The following is a 25,633-nucleotide window of genomic DNA, read 5'->3' as shown; positions in this document are numbered from 1 at the left end:
GCGGTCCATTGAGTAGTACAGGAGCCGTTCTAATAGGAGAAACACAAGTCGCTCCGACTTAGAAAAAGGGTCCTGTACTACTTTGGGGCGACCTCGGAACTACTTGCATAGACTTCCATTATGTGAAGTCCCTGCAAGTCGCGCCGAAGTCGCGGTGCACAGCGGTGCACGCGACTTTACAGGTCGCCCCCCGAAGTCGTGTCGCCTCAGTGTGAACCGGCTCTAACACTTTTGTAGCTAATGCACCTACCATATTTTCAAACAAATCTACAGGGTTTTAATGGATGCAGAAGTAACATTTTATTTATTTATTTCAGGTATTTCTATAGTGTGCCAATTAAGGCAGTAGTTTACACATATATTGTGTACATTCACATCAGTCCCTGCCTTCAAGGACTTTACAATTTAAGGTCCCTAACTCACATTCATACATACACATACTAGGTATACCTACCAGCATGTCCTTGGAGTGTGGGAGGAAACCAGAGGGCGTACCCGGAGGAAACCCACGCAGGCAATGGGAGAACATGCAAACTCCAGGCAGGCAGTGCTATGGTTGGGAGCGGAAACAACAACCCCAGTGCTGCAGATACTAATCTCCAATTTCCTAAAGGATAACTACTTTTGGTACCCCTTCCTCCCAGTCTAATTGTGAATAGCCTTTGCATAGAAATTATTATGGATTTTTAATTGATTATGGACTTTTTATTAGATGACTGTGTGGCTCCCAGCTAGTCACACAGCAAATATCGACAATGAAAGGGAGAGGGGTAAATCCAAGATATTGCAAGCATCTCTGGTAGTGCTATAGGTTGTATAATTTGTGAAGTAGTTTTCATTCATAAAGTGAGACATGGCAAATACAGTAATGAAAAAAAAAAAAAGAAACAACAAAATAAATAAACAAGTTGCATTGCCTTAAGGAAACTTTTTCTAGCTTCCCTTCATTTAAAACAGATAACACCTGATCAAAAGAAATGGGCAAAATTTTGGAAGTGAAAATCTTACTGCTCTTGTTTATATACAGGCAAGGAAAATTATCTTATCATGGTGATAAACAGCTGTGAAATGCTTTGAAAACGAAATAACCTCAGCTATTTCTTTAAATATAAAAACAAAAGGAATATGTGAGAAAAGAACAGTGAAATTGTTATTTCAAGTAAATTGTGCAATTTTGTTGGATTTCAAATATAAAAACTTGTAAAAAGAAAGAAAATAGTTTTACTAGATTTTGCTTGAAACTTCTATAGCCATCAAGCGGCACAAATAGCCCCCCTTGCCGCATACCAAGCCACATCTAATACCCTATTGTGGGTGAGTTTTACCTGATTGCCCCTATAGTGATATATACAATTCTATGGATAATCTCTGATACCCAAACAGATACACAGATAAACCCATGATTAAATATTCTTTGAAAAAATGGGACCAGATAAAAAATTTAGGCTATTGGTACCAAACATGTCTTTGGCTACCATACGTTACAGCTCTTTCTTTCTTCCTTGTTGTGAGGATCCTGGGGGGTTTCAATGGTGGAACAATTCAGGCTTGCATCAAGTATTCATCATGTTGACAGTGAAAGATGTGATAAGCTTTGATATGCTGCAAACATCTGATCACATCCCTCTGATGGAGCTGTTTCAATATCTTAAAATTTGCAACTACAATAAATCAATGTTGAAACACAAAGATGCACCGTTGATGCTTACTTCCTTCTAACGCGTTTGTGGTAGTGACCCATTAACGAAAGGCATATTCTTAAAATTCTTATAGTTTATTTATTATACTTTATCTAGGAGTGACACTTCCGACCTCCCAGTTTACACTCTACATTGGGAAAAGGAACTAGGATCCTCACTGGAGCCACAACAGTGGACCTAAAAATGGGACATCACACTCATGGACTCTTCCTTTTTGGAGAGTAACTATAACCTTCTCCTCTGGTGGCATAAGGTTCCCTCTAGAATCGCAAATCTTACATAGGGTTCCTTAGATCCTTACTTTTGGGGGTTGTGGTTTGGCTAGCACTTTGATATAAGGGTGGTGGGAATGTCCACAAATCAACGACTTTTGACGAGATGGTATCACTTTTGGGAAATAGCCTTTCAAAAACATCCATTTGAAGCCTTGCTCAACCTCAAGCTTTCTATGCACCCCCAACCAATTCAAATTGGTAAACTGGATCTTTACTGCCTCTATCTAGACAAACCCTGGTGAAGGCATGGACATCTGGCATTCCAACTATTGCACAAGGCAAGAAAAAAAAAAAAACTCATGGTATCTGTTCATTGAAAAACTAACAGCTATTTTACACAATAAACTCAAAAATAATTCCTACCTCTTTGTAGCTATTTATGTGTGCATCAAAAACGACATATTCACACCTTCAAGGGTTTCTAATGTTTGGCATGAGTGATATATGCATGTCCATATGAATGGTCATAATGTTGGTAGATTTTGTGGACTGGGTCTGACTTAAAGCATATCTATGGTCAAAATGTAAAATCTTTTATTTTCACATTGTATTTCATTTTTTTTTCTAGTCTACTCCTATTGCTCTGAATGATCTTGAAGTTTGTAAACTTACTTTGTGAAAATTATCACACATTTACTTCCTTGAAAACCGTGACACACATTCAGTGCCGGTTCACATTTCTGCGATGCGCATCCGCACCCCTGGCAGTTCACACTGCCATATGCGATACGCTGGGAGTGTCAATTAACAGTTAACAACACCCCCAGATAAGATCGCCTATCGCAGTGCGATCTGAAAGTTCGCACAGATTCGGATCACACTAGTGTGCACCACCATGCGTTCCGATTCTGCTGCAGACTAAAAAAAGGGTCCTGTGCGAGTTAGGTGTGATTGCGGTGCGAATTCAGCCATAAAAAACTGTATAGCTGAATTTGCACCACACAGCGATCACATGTCATTTTAGGAGCAGTGTGCTCCGAATTACATGCGATCTCTGTAATCGCAGAAATGTGAACCGGCACTCACTATGCCCTGTGGCGTGGGCACTTCTGTATCACAGAATTCAAAGAGCCTTCTTTCTGAAATACAGAGGTGCTGAGAAAAGGGGTGGAGTCAGCAGAGACAGGTAGCAAGACACCATAGGATGTATAGTCCTTTGAAACTGAAAGTAAAGAGCAGAGGAGAAGCTGCAAAGCATGGAGGGAATACAGGAAGTTCTGGAAAGAGATGGCTAAGTAAGCATTTTTATTGTTATTACAATGCTGATGTTATAAAATGAAAGTGTATGTAGTGATCATAAATTTCCTTTATATTGTTTGCGCTTTTTAAGTTATTTCCTTAAAGTGGAACTTTAGTCAGAAAATAAAGTCCTGCTAGATCACTTCAGTCTGGCCCATTTTGCAGGTACAGCTATGGAAAACATTAAAAATAAGTGTCTACAGTATACGGTTTAAAATCCAGTAATACGCTGTCACCCTGCTCTGCACGTGCTTAGTTAATCTGCATTTTTAGGCACTGCCAAGTTTGTAGAGGCCGATCTGACAGCCTTGAGTGTCGGTTCACATTTATGCGATGCGGGAACACTGTGAATATACAGCGTGTTCCCTCATCGCATCCGCAGCACAGGCAGTTCACACTGCCATATGCGATACGCTGGGGGTGTCAATTAACAGTTAACGACACCCCCAGATCAGATTGCATATCGCAGTGCGATCTGAGAGTTCGCACAGAATCGGATCGCACAAGTGTGAACCACCATGCGATCCGATTCTGCTGCAGACCAAAAAAAGGGTCCTGTGCGTGTTCAGTGCGATTGCAGTGTGAATTCAGCCATAGAAACTGTATGGCTGAATTTGCACCGCACAGACATTGCATGTAATTTTAGGAGCAGTGCGCTTCGAATTCCATGCGATCTCTGTGATCCCATAAATGTGAACAGGCACTAAAGCAGAATCAAACCCTCCTATCCTTTACAGCCAAGGACGCTGCATCTGTTTCATCTGCAATACTGCCATAGTGCTTCACAAGTGATCAGTTAACACCAGCCATTGGGTGGTTTGAAAGTATGGTTGAGATCACACGCAAATGTGACAGTTAGCAATCCCAGCATTGCAGGAATGTAACTGTTTTTGAAACCATTAAATTGATGGGTTTAGTTCTGCTTTATGATTTACTGCTGTTCAGGGGCTTTGAGCTTCAGCAAATGGCAGCTTCTGGCAAGAAGAAACCAAACAATTCTGAAGGCAATTTACAGCACACACTTTTGGTAGCATAATTTATTCCATAATAATAATTAATTCCATAATGTGGAATGTCTGTTCCTTGATAAAGAACATTATTTTTTATCAAATTGTTATGGGTAAAGTTCCGCTTTCATATAAACCTATAGCCTTAAGACTGCAACACGCTGTCACTGTTTTGTAGTCTGAAGTGGAACTATACTCATGAATTTAACAGTTTTCCAAAACAATTACACTCATGACATGTCATGAATGATAACTGTCACAGTAGCTTTTTCTGTCAACCAAACTGTCAAGTCATCAATTGGCTAGAGTCATAACTGATCATATGTGCAGCATCATGGTAGCTGCAGATCAAGCAGAGACTAAAGGCCCATACACACGTACCGATCGTCGGCATACAAACGTCGGTGGACGAAGGATCTGCCGATTGTACGCGTGTTAGTATGGTGCCTCCGACAGATGTCTGCGCACAATCCGCGGACAAAAGTCTTTCGTGCAAACATGAAAATATTTGTATGCCGACACCAGAACGGACGATTGTTCGCCTGTCAGTACACAATTCGGCCGACAGACCGCAGATTTGCAAGACTGGGCATGCTCAGAAAATAGAAAACACAGGGAAAGTTAACCATTACATGACATCACTTCTGCAGTCTGCGGACAAAATTCTTGTGCTGTCCTTGTGCTGTCTTTGCACTTTTCAGCAGACACCGACATCCCGGGGAGAAAAGAGGAACATTTGTAAGCCGACCATCGGTACGTGTGTACGGGGCTTAAGATGGCAGGTATCTTGGCTGTAAGAATATGGGAGATAGGAAAGATAGGGAGCTCATCTACTCGACCCATTTTTTTCTCCAAAGTCACCCCTCTCTTTGGTCTGAAGTATGCACCTCTAGAAATTGTACTATTCAGCTATGTAAAAAGTGTCATACTGCACCAAACATTTCAATTAAACTCTGAACTATTACATTTGTTAACTTTAAAAGCCAGTGTAAAGGACACGTAGTGGTTAAAAAAAACACTTGTTGGTTTAACCAGTCGTTTTTAGTATATTAAACTGTCATGGTTTGGGTAACTGGGAGTGTTTGTCATTTGCCCTTATTCTTTGTGTTAGAGATCTTTCACACTGCTCTATAGCAAAATCATGGTAAAAAAGCATATGCCTTTTTACTACGATTTTGCTGTGTTTCAAATGCATTTGCTATGCGTTTCTGGTAAATTTTTGGGTTGACTGCTCCTGTGAAAAATGGACATGGGACTGAAAAACGCACCAAAAATGCAAAATAGTGGTGCGTTTTTACATTGATTTTTACCACGATTTTGTGGTGGTTGCATTCATTTTCTTTTTTTCAGACTAACAACATTTTCAGCAAGTACAGATAGTATTTCTGGATACCTCCCCATCCCTCATGTAATTGAAACAAAGGCACACATGTCTGATGTCTAGGATGGAGTGCCAACCATGGATCCCTCCATAGATACTGTGGACAAGTGTAACCACCCAGGGACATAAGTGTATGTAATTACAGAATTACCAAGTAAAAATAAAGTGGAAAAAAAACTCAGAAAAAAAAAACAAATAAATCAATCTCATATGTAGACTAGTAAACAATATATTACATATTTGTTTTCTGGTTTAGATATGCTTTAACCTAGCTATCAAATTACTGATGCAGACTGATAATTTTTCTTTTATGAATCTAGAATTAGAATGGACACAATAAAATTTGCAACTATCCTCCTCCATGACAGCTCTGCTGATATTCCTTTGCTGTATGCATTACAACAATCTGCAAAAAAGGTAGAGGGAAGTGATGGGTATGGAGACCCAACCAACACAAATAGCAGTCCTAACCCCAGCCAATGGCTTAGGCCACAGGTGTCAAACACAAGGCCCGCGGGCCGAATCTGGCTCTCCAGGCCATTTTATGTGGCCCTCACACCTCTCCTGTAGCTTCAGGAGAGCTCCAGTCCTCCTCCAGACCTTATACTTTCTGCTTTCCAGCAATGCCTTCAGCTTCTTCCCAGCAGCACCACAAGGTAAGAGAGGTGCACTGTGATGTAAGGGAGGGTGGGGGACTCAACTTCTGATGGTGGAGAGGCTCTTGACGTCTTATGTAAGGGTAGGGGATGCTCTTGACATCTAGTCTTACAGATACAACCGGCCCTTTTGAGGGCAATCATAATGCTGATGCGGCCCGCAATTAAATTGAGTTTGACACCTCTGGCTTAGGCTAGGCAACTCTCCACAAAACAGGGGCTACTCCTGAGGGCAGAGGTCACCCAAACTGAGCAATTACTGTATCTTTGAGCCAGAAGGAGTGGAAAACAATGTTATCCAAAAGTATTTATTTGATTCCACAAGTGACCAAAAGAGGTTGATTTACTAAAGGCAAATAGGCTGTTTCAGTTGCAAGGGAATTGTCACTTAGCTTAATGTGAATGTTGTGAAAATTCACTTTGCAAAGATTACCCAGTCATGTGCAAGGAAAAGGCAAAAGAAAACAATATTTTTTCCTTGTAAACGATTGGATGCTGGAAGTCAGTAGCGCTTCACCTCATTAAGTTAGGGGAAAATTACCTTGCAAACTAAAAATTTTCTTTGCTTTTTCTTTCTTTAGTAAATCAACTCAAACAGTCTATAGTGTAGTTATAATTTGTACTTTTACTACCTTACATTGTACACATTTCATTTCATTTACTGTGGTAGTAGATTTAGACATGCTTTAGCTCTGCCATTTAGTGTATAGTACACATCAGCTTTAAATTGTCATAAAAGAAGATTATTAGGTCCATAGGTGTTTTAGTTTGATTAAATAAAGGAAGCTGTGATAAATTAAACACATGAACCTTCCCAGCATGCCCATACATAGGCAAGTCTTCCCACTAATAACATTTTCAGGATGGTATGGAATTTTCCACTGGGGTTTTATTATGACTTTCAAATACCAGTTTGAGGCACACAGCTTGTATCAGCACTCTAGGCAACAAGTACATGCAAATGTGTGCCTTGTGTAGTCTACATATAAAACGGGGCCAACAATTAATATATCCCGCAGACAGCTGTTTCTCTGTGCTACATTCTATCTCTCACAGGCTCTCATTTGTCTTTATAGGCTGATCTGCTAATTAGATGCTCCTGTAATTTAATATATTGCTCCAGTCCCGGTGTGTTAGCAACTTTACATATCTCAATCTTTAGCCATGTAAGCAGCACCAAATGCAACCATTTTTCTGAAAGCAATATAATAATATACTGATTTTGTTTTTTCAATTTTTCCTGAAATTGTACATACATTTTAGACACCTTTTTAGAAACAGTACTTGAGAAGTTTTTTTAGAGCCGGTTCAAACGAATCCGATTCAAAGTCGCCCCAACTTCTTGCGACTTTGAAGTCGCCCGTGCAGCGTGACTTCATCAAGGCTTGCAAACGACTTCTTATAATAGAAGTCAATGCAAGTCGCTTCGACTTTGCCAAAAAATAATACAGGAACCTTTTTCTAAGTCGGAGTGACTTGAGTCGCTCTGATTAGAACGGTTCTATTGAACAGCATTGGGAGCTACTTGTCAGGCGACCAAGTCACCTGACAAGTCGGATTAGTGTGAGCCGGCTCTTAAGGTATGTTTTGTATGAATATTTCAAAAATGATGAACGTAGGCTATATTGAAAATGCAGTGTAGTTCTGAACCATGTGGCACTACATCTTTACCTAACAACAGCTCACACTGGGGTTGATTTACTAAAACTGAAGAATGCAAAATCTGGTGCAGCTCTGCATAGTAGTCAATCAGCTTCTAACTTCAGCTTGTTTAAACTTTGACAAACAAATCTGGAAACTGATTGGTCTCTATGCAGAGCTGCACCATATTTTGTACGCTCCAGTTTTAGTAAATCAATCACCCTGTGCATTTCTTAACCTTCTTAGCGGTATTCCCGAGCGTGGCTCGGGGTTAAATTTCAGAGCCGAAAGCGGTAACCCCGAGCCACACTCGGGGTACCGCCAGAAGCATCGCTGGATCCTGTAAAAGAGGTTACTTACCTTGTCACCGGGATCCAGCGATGTGTCCGGCGGTGTGTAGCGGCGGTTCTTCCTCCCGATCCTCTCCGTGCCCCGGATTCCGTCTCCTGCGACGTGACGTTTGCAGGGGGGTGGAACCGGCGGCAAATTCAAATGTAAAAACACACCAAACACACTGATACCATTCAAAATAAAATAAAATCACATTACATTGCCCCCCAGTGCCCTTTCCTGCAGTTTTACTGTACTTTTTATGTAAATATATATTTATACACAGTGTATATATATATACATATATATATATATATATATACACATATATATATATATATATATATATACATATATATATATATATATATATATATATACATATATATATACACATACACATACATATATATACATATATATATATATATATACACACACATATATATATAGATATATACATTATATATATATATATATACACACACACACACATATATATATATATGTAATTCTTGTGAATGAGCAGCCCAAACCAACTGTATACATTATATATATATATATATATATATATATATATATATATATATATATATATATATATATATATATATATATAATGTATACAGTTGGTTTGGGCTGCTCATTCACAAGAATTACATGCAAAATAATGGTACCGCTTTCAGCACCTAAAATCCAAAATAATTAATACCGCCATGGAGGTTAAGGCAGATATTCAAAACTGTACCCTTCTAATTTACTATTCATTTTGTGCAAATAGCTCATGTAAAAAGATTTTGAACACATTTAAGGCCCTGTTCACACCTGAGCAATTTTCAGCTCATAAACGCTTATCTCTGAGGTCTCAAAACGCCCAAAAAGCAAAATCCAATTCATTTCAATGACCCCTGTTCACATATGAGCGTTTTGTCACCTGAATCTCAAAAAAGTACATGAGCTTCTTTTTGGGCAGATTGCAAGCATTTTTGTTAGATGTCAATGCCTGCCTCCAAACACCTGCAAAAAACGCCTGACAAAAACCACCTGAAAAACATCTAAAAAAACGCTAAAAAAACTCCAAAAAACGATATGCTCAGGTGTGAATGGAGCCTTAAACATTGATCTATAAAAATGTAGCTAAGAAAGATATGTGACTTTTAGGTGCTCCTTTATAATGCATACCAGATGTATGACATCTACCCTTTTGTTCTCTAGTGCAGGTCCAAAATCATAACACCTTAATCCCCACAAAGAACAATCAGACACTGCACATCAAAGTCATTACAAGTGTCCTTTCTGTATTCATGCTGCTCTTCTCCTTATTAACTTCTCTAATAACAGAGATTTGATGTAATACATACACACACTTAAGTCTCCACTTTCCATACTGCTAGAAATGTAGCTATAGTTCACAGAGCAGAGAAGTTGGCTCATTGATTTCAGAATTCAAGTGAGAAATTAAACATCAGTAAGGTTCAGGAGCTATTGAGGGTGTGCTGTCTCTGGCTAAAGATGAAATATATGTAAAAAATACTCTTCTTCGCATCCCAACACACAGCCATTTTTCACATTTTGGGTACACGTAAAAAGAAGTAAAAACGTTTCAAGTTGTTACTGTTGTAATAAATATTATTGTTTATGACCCTGCTGTGGAAGATGGCTACTCACGCAGATGGTTACAGATAATAATATTAAGAGTCGGTTCACACCAGGGTGACTCAAAGTCGCCTCGACTTTGAAGTCGTCCGTGCAGCATGACTTCATCACGGCTTGCAAATTACTTCTCATAATAGAAGTCAATGCAAGTCGCTCCAACTTCACCCAGAAGTACTGCAGGAACCTTTTCCTAAGTCGGAGCGACTTGAGTCACTCTGATTAGAACGGTTCCATTGCACAGAATTGAGCGCTACTTGTCAGGCGACCAAGTCGCCTGACAAGTCGGAGTAGTGTGAACCGGGTCTAAAAGTAAAAATATACAGATATCCTTTAACCTTCACCTTTTTACTAAAAAAAGTAGGCTTTTTTTTTTTTTGCAATATATGTCCCCACTGGGGGTTAGCTAGCCCAGTGAGGCTGTGTTCACTAAGGGCCTGTTTACACCAGAATGCAGACCACGTTCTGTGCGCGCTTCCCACATTGCGTTCAAAATGACCTGCGGTTACGATCTGCAGAGTGTATTGTTATTTTACTGACAACCCAAATGCAGGTCACAAACGCAGTGCGTTTGTCTGCATTGGATCTCAAGTTACAGGAATACAATGCGCTCTTGTTGCTTTGCTCTTTTTAAAGTAGTGCATGCACTGCTTTTGCTGCAATCCGGTGCCATTGAGCCCATTTAAAATGAATAGTCTCAAATAGCACTGCACTGAACCGCATGTTAATAGCACAGGAATGTTTCTGTGTGATTCTTGGTGTGAACTGGCCCATAAAATACCCAATTATGTGCAGGGGAAAGTAGCGCAGTTGTACATCGCAGATCTTTATTCTACCAGCAGTGACAGATGTTCCACCCTCATTCTCTCTAGTAAAACATACATCAATATACTGGCCTACATTCATTAAAGTATATGTTAATTTATTATTTATTTCTATGTACATTATGTGTTCACATATGTGCATTTTATAAATGAAAGCCTCTATCATTTTCACATACATCTTCAATCTGAAATACCTGGTTGATCCTGCCAGTCACCTTTCTTCCTTGTACCAAATTGGTCACATAAAGTACATAAGCAGATCTGTGCTATCGTAGTTGGAGATCAGCCCTAATCACTTCAGCTTCAGAAGATTTTTACCTCCTTCATGTTTAGGTAATTTTTTGCTATTCAGCACTGCGCTACTTTAAATGGCGATTGCATGGTCATGCAATGCTGTACGCAAACAAGATTTATATTATTTTTCCCCACAAATAGAAATTTCTTTTGGTGTTATTTCATCACTAATGGTTTTTTTTATTGTTTAAACTAAAAAATAGCATACACTTTGAAGAAAAAAAAAAAAAAAAAAATATTTTCTACTTTCTGTTATAAAACATATCCAATACAAAAAATTTAAAGATCACATTTCTTCATACATTTAGGCCAAAATGTATTCTGCCACAAAAAAATCCCAATAAATGTATATTGATTGATTTGCGTGAAAGTTATAGCGTCTAAAATAAGATATATACTGGCATTTTTATTTTATCTCATTTAGTAATGACGGTAATCGGTGACCTATAGCGGGATGGCAAGCAATCTGACACTAACTGACACTTTAAGGGAACTGGCTAACTGCCAATGACATCTCCAGTGACACTAATACAGTGATCAGTGCTAATAAAATACACTGTACTTATGACACTGGCTGGGACAGAGTTAACATTTAGGGCAATCAAAGGGTTAAATGTGTGCCTTACAATGTTTACTATGTGTAATGTGAGCTGATTTTACTTAGCAACATTCTGGTTTTTATTCCCTGCTTTGCAGGGAAACAAAAACCAGCAAATTGCCGCTGTCAGAGGAGAGCTTTGTGTTGTTTACATACACAATGCTCTCTCCTGTCACTCACTTCGACATTTGGGGGGTTCTGGCCATAGATCATTGGCTGGGAACCGTTGATTGGCATGTGCTGGAGCCTACACGGAAATGCAGAATCCTGTATATATATATATAAAACGACAGTACGCGGGTGATAAGTGGTTAAAGTGGAACTTTTGACCAGAATTTTAAAAAGGGCAAACAGGCAGGAATTTTAATGCAGAAGAGACATGCTTTGTTTCTTCTGCATTCAAAATACTTACCTGCCTGTCCGCCCTTGTACAGTGAGTCACACACGCGCAGCTCAATGTACAAATTCTGCAATGCCGAATCTGACTGAACTCCCTTGCATGCACGGGAGTGAAGTCATTCCTGCCCAACCAATGACAGTGGGCAATGATCGAGATTCCCCAAGTCAGCCGCCATAAGATGTCAGTGGCCGGGCAGCGAGGCTCCGGGATGCCACATCGCGGTGAGTATAGTTCCGCTTTAAAATAATGATGAAAAAATATGCTCAGCTGTTTACCTGCCAAAGGATTTGTATTTCTACCCACACAGTTCTGGGACTTGATTTTCCTCTGCAGCAGTTACCATATTTAAAGGACTTGTCATTCAGCCAGCTTGTGACTGGACATTCTGAATACAGGTGGTTCCCGGGTTACACACAAGATAGGGGCTGTAGCTTTGTTCTTAAGTCGAATTTGTTTGTAAGTCGGAATAGGTAAATTTTTTAGGTGCAGCCCCAGCCAAAATTTTTTTTGAATAGCATAGAGAAGGGTTAACACCCCTGTATCATTTGTTTTGCTGTCTGTACCCCTGTTCAGAAGATTTCACCTCACTTTCTGTCCCTATGACAATTGTATTTTGAAAATTTTGGGTTGCTGTGGAAACAAGAATTGGTGATAAATCTTCAGTGGAGACACTGTTTTCCCATGACAACTCTTACAGGAGTGACTTTCCCTTCCTAGAGGTAGATTTCCTCTCACTTCCTGTTGTCTCCCTTCGTTTGTAAGTAGGAGTCGTTTGTAAGTCGGATGTTTGTAACCCGGGGACCACCTGTACTGGTTTAAAAGGAATTCTAAGGCTGGTACCAAATTCAGGTATTTGCATTACTTGCATTTTTTATTTATTTATTGATATGTTACTAAGTACAGAGCTGCATTAGCCCGTGCCTGTTATATTTACCTGGAGTTCAGCTTTAAAGCGTGAACCATCTCTTACTTTTAGAAACCAAGTGGTATTGCCACACATGCAGCATATATTATCATAGTTTAGTGAGACAAGGCCACGCTCATATAAGCAGAGAACGATAATTTTATAAACCAAATCCAATCTGTGACACCAGATTCCTGTTACATGTTGAACTGTCTGAAAAAAGGGCAAAACTTGATAAAGACTTTGCACAAAGGCGACCCATGGGAATATAAAATATTTATCCTAATCGGCAGTCATTGCTCCGGACTGTAATGTGAAGAGTCCTTGAACATGAATTTCACATAGAATTATTGATGAGGTTATCTTAAGTGACCTTTCGTTGTTCTTTAAGCAATATATATGCATAAAGAATTCTATTAATCTTTGTATAGTAATGTAATACCTTCTAATATGGAAGAAAGTTTCAGTTTTTTCTACAAGAAAAGTATCATTTTCTGCAGTTCAAATACCTTTTTATCGCATTAATACATTATTTTAAGATATATATTTAAATGAGCTGAATTGTGGAGACGTAAAACAAGCCAGAATTTGATTAGGAGCCCCAAACTCTCCCCTCCCAAACTCAGTGTCAAATAATTGCCTGCTGCGGGACTCCTACTCTTTCTAAGTCAATGAAAGTATATGTCTGTTATTTTTGTTTTAAACCTAATTCCTCCACAGGTGTTAGTTAGGCAAATATTCTCATTCCTTGAGAGGATCTTGCCATTATGCAGGCATACTTCTATTCTATGTCCTGTAAATGATGATGTTTATATCCTAGAAGAAGGCCAGCTTCTGCTGTACTTCTTTTCCATTTAGACTGTAAGCACTGTAGGTATCATAGACCCAAGCGCTATGGTCACTAATCACCTCTGAATGCTCCTTTGCAAAGTAACTGTTAGGTGACGCTGCGTTCACTATGAATGCACAATTGTGTGGCCATTAAAAACATGATTTCTTTCTTTCTGTTGGCACGATTGGATATGCAGACTCCCTAAAAACATCAGCCCGGTCATTGTTCCATCCTCTGACTTTTTTATTTTCTTCAAAAACTCATATACTATTCAGATGAATGGAACCTACATCCAATTTAAATATAAATCCCATATGTTATTGAGCACAAAAAAAAAATAAAAAATTCATACCACTGACCAAACCATAAAATTTACAAAAGTTAATATGCAAGTAGACTTACCGCGAACAGCGAACCCTGGAAGAAACAGGCACCTGTAAGAGAGAAAAAAGGAAATGTAAGTTTTAGATTTAAAAGTTGCAAACAGCTGGTATTTAATGTATTAAAGACAGAGACTGAAAAGTACTAAAACAATTGTCATAAATGTAAATGTGAATGACCACCCCATGTTATTACCTTGCATAAATAACCATCCTGTCAACAGGCTACTTCTCCTAACTATATAATGGTGACTTCTAATTTATTTTCCATTAGTACTGCTACACCCTACACTTTTGGTCATTGACTTGGTACAAACACACAGATTAGGAGTTCTGACTTCACTGACTGCATACTAAAGATTCTAAAACCATCTACAGCACAGGTGTCAAACACAAGGCCCGCGGGCCGAATCCGGCCCTCCAGGCCATTTTATGTGGCCCTCACACCTCTCCTGTAGCTTCAGGAGAGCTCCAGTCCTCCTCCAGACCTTATACTTTCTGCTTTCCAGCAATGCCTCCAGCTTCTTCCCAGCAGCACCACAAGGTAAGAGAGGTGCACTGTGATGTAAGGGAGGGTGGGGGACTCAACTTCTGATGGTGGAGAGGCTCTTGACGTCTTATGTAAGGGTAGGGGATGCTCTTGAATTCTAGTCTTACAGATACAACCGGCCCTTTTGAGGGCAATCATAATGCTGATGCGGCCCACGATTAAATTGAGTTTGACACCCCTGATCTACAGGTACATGCAGAATAACCTGGAAAGCTAAAACTTCAGGGTAACAGATGAAAAGATGTTAAAGTGGAACATTTTTCCTATATTAAGGTAAAACATGTTCCATTACCCCTCACCCCCCTTTTACTTCCCTTAGTCCTCACTCAATCCAGCGATATGCCCAACTCTAGCGGCTCAACCCCCATTCTCACAGGCTTTGCTGAGGCAGCAGGAGCCATTGCTGTCAGTCAAATCCTGTGACAAAGGAAAGGGACACAGGCAGCGCAGCTTGGGATCGAGTTGGCAGGTGGGCCCCCATAGGTAGCCCACGAAGAAGAGGAGGAGCCAGGACTGCCAGTGTAGGACCCCAGAAGAGGAAGTTCAGGGCCACTCTCTGCAATGCCATTGCAAAAAGCAGATGAGCATAACATGTTTGTTATTAAAAAAAAACAAAAAAACTGAGACTTTACAATTACTTTAATGGTCTGAATACGCAAAGGTGCTCATAAGATTCTCGATCCATGTGTATGTTTTTTTTTTTAAGCTGAATAACTGTTATATGAACAGTTATGCTATGTACATCTTTATCTTTCAAATGTATTTAGTTCCCTTTACATAGTCTCAAACGCAGTCATTTTTAGGTATACGTGATATAATTATATCATCATTCTGTTGTGTTACTTGTATTTTTTCCTCATGGTGAATTCTATACTTGCTGATTTACACAATACATATTGATCAAACAATTTGTCACCCACACATGCAGCAACATACACACACACACCTGCTGCAAACAATTTTCCAGCCCTCACTGCAGGTATTTCACCATCTCTGAATAAATAATTTATACGTACACATAACCCGACATAAGTTTTCTCAGTGTTTTACCCTGATGGAAATTCCCCTTTAAACTTCAGTTATTTTACTTGCTATGTGTAATTTCCTCATCTAGGCCTCTTGCACATGGACATGGGTCAACTGCATTTAGCAGGAGACATTGATCTAGGATGTATAAACAAACTTCATCCTTCCCAAATGAATGTACAGTAAACCCCCCTCCATTGCGGGGGTTACGTTCCGGACCCAGCCGCGAAAAGTGAAATTCCGCGAAATAGAAAAACCCTATTAAAATGCATTGCAGGCATGTTTATTTTACTGCCACTGTACGTGTAAAAGCATTTTAAGGTCTTTAAACACACTTTTAAAACAATAGAAACTCATTTAAACACATAAAAGATACTGAGAGACATAGAAAGAGCTATGGAAAACACAAACATATTTCATTTTTAATGATTTATACAGTAAAATAACATTACAAAAAAAAAACGCAATATACCGGGACCGCAAAAACTGAACAGCGGTGGAGCGGGGGTTTACTGTACCTTGCATCTGGATGTAGTTGCATTTCATCCCCGTTCACTACTGAGCATTTTGGATTCGCAAGCACAATTGTGCAATTCTACCTGCAATTACAAAATGACAGCGAAATGCGGGATGCGGTTGCTGTGCTATTATTTCTTAATGGCACCATTAAGTTGGTGCAATTTAGCCGTGATTGCAGTGTGACAAAATGCACAAAAATCGCTGCAAAAAAAACATAATGCCAGACGCACTTTGCTAAGTGCCAACATTTTGTACATGTGCTTCTTTGGCGTGTTTTTTGAGCGGAGGGGGCCCCATTCAAAATGAATGGTGCAGCTCCAAGAACGCACCACAAAATCGGGCAAAACACAAAACCTGCAAAAACCAATATACAACTTCACAATTGTGCAGTGCAATGATGATGAGCAGCTGCAGCCCTTCATAAAGTCTTTTGACGAAATGCATCCAGCAGCGGCACATTGCCAATTAAGATGTTGTCTATAGCTGTTATGTGTTTAACATGCCACCATGCCAAGAATAGAGCAGGGTGCAGAGGACAAAGTGCAAGTGTATGCACACAGATGTTAAATCCTCAGTATCTGTCCAAAGGGGAGCGCTGCAATAAGCAGTGGGGAATATGGTGGGGCAGTAACTGGAAGCTAAACCTGTCACTGCTGGAGGAGGGCACTGTGTAAAGTAAGTGTGCATGTATGCACACTATGACAATAGACCACCACCAGCCTGTGGAATTCAGTTCTGCTTTTGTGAGCTCTTATAGCTTAAACAATATTTAGGTGGGTGTTTGGTGATAGGAGCTAACAGAAGATTTATCCTTTTCAGATACTTAAAGTGGTTGTGAAGTCAGAAGGTTGTTTATCTTAATACATTCTATGCATTAAGATAAAAAACCTTCTGTGTGTAGCAGCTCCCCTCAGCCCCGCTAATACTCAACTGAGCCCCCTCTCAACTCAGCGATGTCCACGAGTGTCTCGACCATCCAGGTCTTTCCCTCCTGATTGGTCGAGAAACAGCGGCGGCGCCATTTGCTCCCACCGCTGTTAATTGAAGTCAGTTAGCCAATGAAGGGGGGGGGGCCAAATCACGGCTCAGTGTCTGAATGGATACACGGAGCTGCTGGTCGGCTCGGGTGCACTCATAGCAAGCTGCTTACTAAACAGGAGGGAGGGGCCATGCCAAAACCACTGCACAGAGCAGGTAAGTATATGTTTGTTATTTTTATAGAAAAAAAAATATGCAGCCTTCTGCTTCAAGGTGTTGTACCAGGGTGAAGACTGCAGCTGCAGATATCACCCGAGTACCCTTTTCACAGCCAACGGTCGGTCTTCTTGTAACAACAACTGATGCGGCTAATCAGCAATTACAAACAGCGGGCGGGGACGTCCCCCCTACCGCCACCTTCCACAGCTCGCCCGGAATCTCCCGTCCCACCGGGAGGCCCGAGCGACTAGCCGGCATGTCCGGCAGCTGGCCCGAGACCCAAACAAAGTAGGAATCGCCTTTGATAGGGTCTCGGATCTAGTAACCTGGAAGTGATATCATGACATCCCTTCTGTCTAACTGGAGCCTTAAGGGTGCCAGATTTTAAAAAAAAATGTCAGTATTCAAAACAGCATTCAAACAGGCGTTTTGAATGCTTTTAAGTACAAAGGAGGGATTTCAGGTCTTATAGGGATTCCTCCAAAAAAAATACCTGACACGTGACTATTGCTGTCACAAGGGATGTTTACATTCCCTGTGACAGCAACAAAAGTGATTAAAAAAAGGAAAATTTAAAGCACCCCATCCCTCCGTGCTCGTGAGCAGCAGCGAACGCATACGTAAGTTGTGCCCACAAATGTAAACACTGTTCAAACCACACATGTGAGGTATCGCCGCAAATTTTAGAGCGAGAGCAATAATTCTAGTACTGGATATCCTCTATAACTCTAAACAGGTAACCATTAACAAAATGTTATGCTTTGCCTATGGAGATTTTTAGGTACTGTCGTTTGTTGCAATTCCATGAGTGTGCTCAATTTTAAAGCATGACATGTTAGTTATCTGTTTACTCGTATAACATTATCTTTCATGTTATCCAAAAAAGTTGGGCTAACTTTACTGTTTTTTTTTTTTTTTAAATAGCATTTTTTCCAAAAAAATTGCATTTGAAAGACCGCTGGTTTTCCAGCATGCTCGTACAACAGAAGGCTTGTGTCGGACTGGTTCCCAAATGTCAGCCGTTTTTTATTGAACCAGCTGATGTCACCTGGCATTCAGCCCGGGTACTAAGCTTAAGTTACATTCATACATTACATACTATGGTCAATTTAGACAGTAGCCAGATAGCCCAGCATGCCTTTGGAGTGTGGGAGAAAACCAGTGTATCCAGAGGCACAAGGAGAACATGCAAACCAGTGTACCCACACAGGCACAAGGAGAACATGCAAACTCCAGGCATGTAGAGCCATGGTTGGTTGAGATTCAAACCAATAACCCTAATGCTGCCAGGCAGAAGTCCTAACCACTAAGGCCCTGTTAACACCTGAGCATTTTTCATCTCGGAAAACGCTCATCTCTGAAGTCTCAAAATGCCCACCATGCAAAATCCTATTAATTTCAATGGCCCCTGTTCACATCTGAGCATTTTATCACCTGAAGCAAAAAAGTACATGAGCTTCTTTTTTGTCAGATTACAAGCATTTTTGTTTTTTTGTTAGATGTCAATGCCTGCCTCCAAACACCTGCCAAAAACGCCTGAAAAAAGCCCAAAAAAAGCCTGAAAACAATATGCTCAGGGGTTAGACACTGTGCTGCACAGAAAAAACACTTGATGCATGTACACATGTCCAAACACTTCTAAAGGCGCGTTTAGCGCTTGAGCGTTAATTCATTTAATTATTTATTCTGGCCAATGAAAGGAATTAACGCCCAAGTGCTTGATGCCTGTAAACACGTCTAAACGAATATAAAAGAGTCAAACACTTTTAGAAGCGTCAGCCATTTTTTCAGCAAAGGAGAGTAAAAAAACATTCAATGTGCATGGGGCCAAAAGCATCCAAACTGATAGAAGTCATGAATGACCTTGGCTAAGAGGAAAGATTAACTGTACTGAATTTATTCTGTCTTGAGAAGAGGAGATTAAGGGAGATAGAATCGCCATATATAAATACATAGGTGGTGAATATAGTGAACTTGGTGTAGTTATTAATTTTAAGGTCATTACTTCCGCATACGGAAAGGCTTCTTCACAGTAGGAGTGGTGAAAATGTGGAATATACTCCTTTAAGAACTAGTTCTGGCCAGCTCATTAGATTGTTTAATCACCTCAATACCGGGCACTTTCACCCCATTCCTGCCCAGGCCAATTTTCAGTTTTCAGCACTGTCACACTTGTGCGTGGTCATGCTACACTGTACCCATATAAATAATGTTATCATTTCTTTTTCACACAAATAGAGCTTTCTTTTGGTGGTATTTAATCACCGCTGGGTTTTTTATTTCTTACACAAAAAAAGAAAGAAAAAAGACAGAAAATTTTGAATATGAGCATTCCCTCTCCTTTGGTATGTGCACTTATTTTCTGTGAGTAAATTTTGAAAATAAATATTTTTTCTCCTTCACTGATGTGCGCTGATGAGGCGGCACTGATGGGCACTGATGAGGTGGCACTTATGGGCACTGATGAGGTGGCACTGATGAGGAGGTACCAATATGCCGCACTGATGGGCACTGATAGGTGGTACTGATGAGCACTGATAGGCGGCACTGATGGGCACTGAGAGGCAGCACTGATGGGCACTGAGAGGCAGCACTGATGAGCAGGCACTGACTGATGGGCATTGACTGGCAGCACTATGGGCACTGATAGTGGCAACTGATGGTGGGCACTGATGGTGGACACTGATTGGCACTAATTTTAATTTTCCTGTAATCAGGGCACTGATGATCAGTGCCTTGATTACCTGTCCTAGTCTCCCCTTTGAGGAAGAGACGCTGATCGGCTCTTCTCACCACAAACTCTGACAGTGTGAGGCGAAGAGAGCCGATAAACTGCACTTTCTCATTTACATGTGACTGGCCTTGATTGGACACAGCCAATCACATGGGTAAAGAGCCATGTCATTGGTTCTTTACCAAGATCGGGGTCGCGCCGTGTCCTAGCAACACGGTGCGGCCACAATCGCCACACTGCTCGCCCACGCGGGCGCGCAAGAGAGGCCGTTCTGGTGCACCGTCATATGACGGCATCCCAGAACAATAGCTGCAACGCTCCGCTGTCATTTGATGGTGGGCGGGCAGTAAGTGGTTAAAAAACAGCTGGAACAGGGGAAACGGAAACAGTGTTTTGTTTTTTTTAATTTTAACTAGATCAACTCGGAGTATAGAGTTATATATATGGAGGTTTTCTATTTATTTTTTCTATCAGTTGAGCTAGATTATCTTTTTTTAACCTGACCGACTATGTAAGGATACATTATATGGGATTTATGTTTATATAGACATCAATTATCTTAAATGGAAAAGGATTATACTTTTTCTACTATGGGTAGAAGTGTCTGTGATTCTGTACTAATTCTACTATCACTCAAGACAAAACGATCTTGTGCGTTCCCCAAGGTGCTGTGCAGTAAAGTGACTTGCCATTTAAAGGTCACTGTTAGCTAGTTAGCCTATTCATATCATTCCCCCTCTGAGGGTATATAAGCCTTTTTGGCTTTGAGTATTGCTAACTGTAAGGTGTTCCGTATAAGTATAAGGGAAATAACAAAGTCATTTGTACAAACTTGTTATAAATTGTTCCAACCTCATTTTCCGCTACATCACAGTACAATAACTATCTGAAAAGGAAAAGATGTTTGTTGTATTTGCATATTTGAAAACAATATTTATATTCAGAGTGCACATACAAAATACTGTTTTTAAAATAAACAACCGCTGCATAAAGAGAAATAAACATGACCCAAATAGAGATGCACAAGATAATGAAAGGAGAGTATTACAGGTAGAATTAACATCCTCAGGCTGATTCAATGTGAAAAGAGTGTCAGCCATATACTGTATAAATAGGTAAAGTAAACACTAGCACTACACACTCCTTCAATAGCATAAGTGTCCAATGTGCCAGATTTCAGGCACTGTCCCATTACATTCTTTGTCTCTCACAACATCCTAGTATTCAATCATTACTACCCACACTATAAAATCTATACTTTTCTTCATCTTAGATTTAAAAAAGAACTAAAGACCTTGTTTTTTTTATTTAGGATAATGTAAGGTAGGGTTATAACCCACATCATATTTTTTTATTTTTGCTATCTGTGCCCTATGTGGAGATTTCCCTTCACTTCCTATTTCATCCAATGGACAAATTATGACGTGATATGATATCCCTCCAAAGTGCAAAGGAGAGGGAATGCTCATGTCATCATTTTAGCCATATATGGCCAATGATGTCATAAACATCTTCACCCCTTTGTATACATGCAGCTGTAGGGCAGAGATTCCTTCACCCAGAACTCATTGGCCCAGCAATCCAGTTACCTTCCGGGTTTGGTCCACACCCAGTTCAGACCAAAGCCAAGTTCATCTCCCAAAAACAATGCAAGGGTTCAGAACTACCACATAAAACTTTTTATATTTGTATGTTTTATCCCTGTAAACTGGGATCTGTGCATAGCCCTCCAAACGCATTGTAAACTTTGATATTCTGTACCCTATTTTTTATGAAAAATAAAACTTATATCTGGATTGATCCACATGGATTGACACTCTCATCTTTTCACTCAATGCAAGCTGATTTACCCAGGGACCCTTTTGGGGCTCTACTGGGCAATAGCTGCCATACTATAGCAATCATCTGAATTATGCAAAACCTCCACCAAACTTAAAGTTCAGCACTCCACCACCTATTGTCTGTAACAATAAACCTTGTTCTTTAGGAATACCCACATTTCACCATGTCCACTTATCACTTTGCATGGTATATTTCTTTAGCCCACTAATATTCTGTCACTACCATGAATGGCTATTTGCCATCCAGGCCAGATTCCTAGTCCTCCCCTGATTTGCATTGTATCTTTGGCATGTATAACTCTATAACCACTTGTCCACCAGTCACATACCTGGTACATCACTGGACTACAAGTGGTTATACTGTTTTTTAGAGACGACAGTAGGCTTCCTAGTAAAAGCAATCCTAGTTTCTAACTAGCTGTCGGATTGCTTTAACAAGCAGTGGGGGAGGGGGATGTCTCCCATCCCGCTGCCTTCCAGGGCTTTACTGGGATCTCCAGTCCCAAACAGAGTCCCAATCGACCAGCCGGATCAGCTTTGATCACCTCTGGGCTATGGTAACCTGGAAGCGATGACCAGACATCCCTTTTGGTTTACCCAGATGTAAAGTGTGACATTTTCAAAAACTCAATAGTATTAAAATACACCAATCATGGTGTGATAAAATGCTTTTAAGGTCATAGGAGGGATCTGGGGTCTTATAGACCCTAGATTTCTCCATAAAGAGAATCTGTCACATGCGTATTGCTATTATAAAGGATGTTTACATTCCTTGTGAAAGCAATAAAAGTAACTAACCACTTGCCGACCCCTCACGTTGAGGGTACTGCGGCAAAGTGGCTCGTTATCGTCCAGCGACGTAGACCTACGTTGCTGGATCCCGCCCCCTCTCTGCGGTGCGTGCGCGCCGCCGGAGGCTCCCTCTCGCTGTATTCAGACACAGCGGGAGTCAGGCCAGGGGAGGAGAGGCGGTGATCACCCCTTTTAACACACACATTATTTTACATAAATCAAAACGCCTGCAAAAAACGCCCAAAAAATCGCTCATAAAAAGCCCAACAAACGCCTGAGAAACGCTCTAAAAACACCCAAAAAACGCCTGAAAACGATACACTCAGGTGTGAATGCAGCCTTAAAGCAGACCAGTAACAGATGTAGTAGAAAATGAACAATAGCTGAAAAGGAACCACGATTCTATTCTTTAACACAAGCATGAAGAAGCAAACTAGATGAACATAATAATCATGTAAAATCAATATTCCTTGATTTTATAACAAAAAAGGATTCTGTAACAAAATAAACCACAAAACAAAGGACGTCATTTTGAGTTTTGAAGTTGTTCGTGATCCCGCTATCAAACATTCAGACCAAAGTGGAAGAAATAAAAAAAAGTGTGTCCCCCTTCATGTTTAGTCTATGATTTCCATAATAAAACAAAGCATAGGCCACCTTGCGTCTCTTGCTCTATTGGGCCTCATGTACACTGGTTTAGAAACAAGAAAAATCAGTGTTAGGCTACATGTACACGGGATGTTTTAAAAAGTCCTTTGAACGCTGGAATTTAACAGCTATGTAAAGGATGTTTAAAACGTCCGTTGTGTCGCGTTTGCAGCCGCGTTTAGCGGGCGTTTGCGCTCAGATCCGTTTTTAGAGGTCAAAAAATCATTCCCCTTTAGGCTCCATGTACATGGGACGTTGTTAAATGTCCCTTTGAATACTGGAATTTTTAGGAAGTTTAAAACATCCGTTAGGTCGCGTTTGCAACCGCGTTTAGCGGGCGTTTGCTTTTAGAACTGTTCCTAGAGGTCAAAAAAATCATTCCCCTTTAAAATGGAAAAACGCGAGCGCTAAACGCGGGTCATCTGAAGAATACAGAAAGTTTGCCATCACTGACCACAAAGGTATATACATTATAATTGCAAGTTAAAAAAAGTTCTTCCATAAAGTTATGGTGTACATTTGAAACTCAACTTAACCATAGAATTGGCAATGACATCTATTCATTTATATCCAGAGCTTCTAGAAAATATAATGGCAAGAAGTATGGAGAAATCAGTGCCTTGGTGAGACTTGGCTTGTAACAGGACACTGTAATGACGGCATGTGAAAGTATTCCCTAAACACCATTTAGTAGATATTCCCCATATTTCACTACTTTTATGTCCTGCAGTCAGCCAGGTGCAGACCACAATCAATGGGTTATTCAGAGCCCGCTCTGACAGCAGTTATCCGGATTTAAGAGGTATTTGTTTTCAAAATTGCTTTCAGTAAGCCAAAGATATATATGATCTCTGGTTGTCACTGTTACAGAAGCACAGCTACTGTCACAAATCATGGCCATAACAAGAACACAAAACGAATACTAAAAGTAATAATTTTAATGAAATCAAGCTACTAAACTAATGCAATTAATTTATGGATGAATGTGTCACTGTCTTTATTACCAAAACAAAACTTGATCTAAAATACACAAAACAGTAAAATAAGGCAATTACTGTGAGTATATATAAAAGACAATTATTTAAAGCAGTAATGTAATAATTGCGGAAAAAAACGAAGTATATTTTTAAATATTTATCTTCATTTGTCTTTACATAACCCTGTACAGCAAAAGCCTAGATCAGCCGATGAAAGGGCATCAAACCTGACAGGCTCAGTCTACAGCATAGAGCAGCAGAGCTGGCCATCTAACAAACGGAGCTTGTTGATAAGAAGGAGAGAGCACAAGGATGACCTCATCAGTGAGCTGCTGCCACTTTATTATCCAATAACAGACTGGAGTAGTCCTTGACTAAGCTGTATAACTGCACGAAGTAGAAATTAATAGAGGGTACGTGGTAAAGATTGACAAATGGCTTTGCACCCCTGTGGGCAATGTCTTGCTGGATTGAGGACAGGTGAGTAAAAGACTGGCAAGGGGGGTTGCCAGCAGCAGGGGAGGTTTTATTACATATGTGCCTTAGGCACCGTCACACTTTAACAGCAGTGTAAAAAGTGAGATCAGACTTCTGCTTGTGCTGTCTGACAAGAGTTCATGTCTTCACAGAAAAACAATGTTTTACCAAACTGATAATTTACACATTTATTTTAACTGAGAATTGATTTGCTTGCCTACAACTTTAAGTAAAATAACTTTCACAAGCTTAAACAAACGTTATATTTTAATTAAAAAAAAATATAAAAAATATTTAACAGTCTTTATTTTTACAAAGGGCATCTCTATGGGGCATCGGATGTCAGCAGAGACATGTCCACTGACATCCCAATCCGATCCGTCAAATCCGGACGGATGGAAACCCTATTTTTCATCCGTCCAGCGGTTCGGATGGGATGGGATCGAATGAGAATGGACAGACGGACCGTTCTAATCCGATTTCCCCATAGAGAACAGCGGGGACCTGACAGCTCTGTCTCTGCACACAGCGCGGAGACAGAGCTGCCATCCGCCTGCTCAGGTTGGGATCGGCGGATCAATCCCCCTCTGAGAAAAAACCACCGACGGACTCCCCTGTGTGAAAGGGGCTGAACAGTGTTTTTTCCTTTTGGCCCATTTCAGACAGAGTGGAATCTTTCAAAGTGGATCCACCTGCTCAGCGGGGGTCTTTCCACTGATCCCTGTTGAGCTGGCGGATGACAGGTGTGTGTCCTATGC

The 25,633-nt window shown here is 40.3% G+C and overlaps 1 protein-coding gene across 1 annotated transcript in view; it reads right to left on the bottom strand.

Annotated features, from left to right (window-relative positions):
• The window catches only part of FRAS1 (Fraser extracellular matrix complex subunit 1), an 843,167-nt gene that overhangs the window by 767,764 nt on the left and 49,770 nt on the right, over window positions 1–25,633 (bottom strand). Inside the window, exon 2 of the mRNA XM_082266873.1 lies at window positions 14,137–14,168. Within this exon, the coding sequence (XP_082122999.1) occupies window positions 14,137–14,168 (32 nt within the window). The remainder of the gene's footprint in view (window positions 1–14,136; window positions 14,169–25,633) is intronic.

The sequence above is a fragment of the Pelophylax lessonae genome, assembly GCF_965119305.1.
Source record: "Pelophylax lessonae genome assembly, chromosome: 1".
NCBI classification, from domain to species: Eukaryota; Metazoa; Chordata; class Amphibia; order Anura; family Ranidae; genus Pelophylax; species Pelophylax lessonae.
Note: the sequence above shows the minus strand (reverse complement) of the source record. Positions and strands in the feature narration are given on the sequence as shown.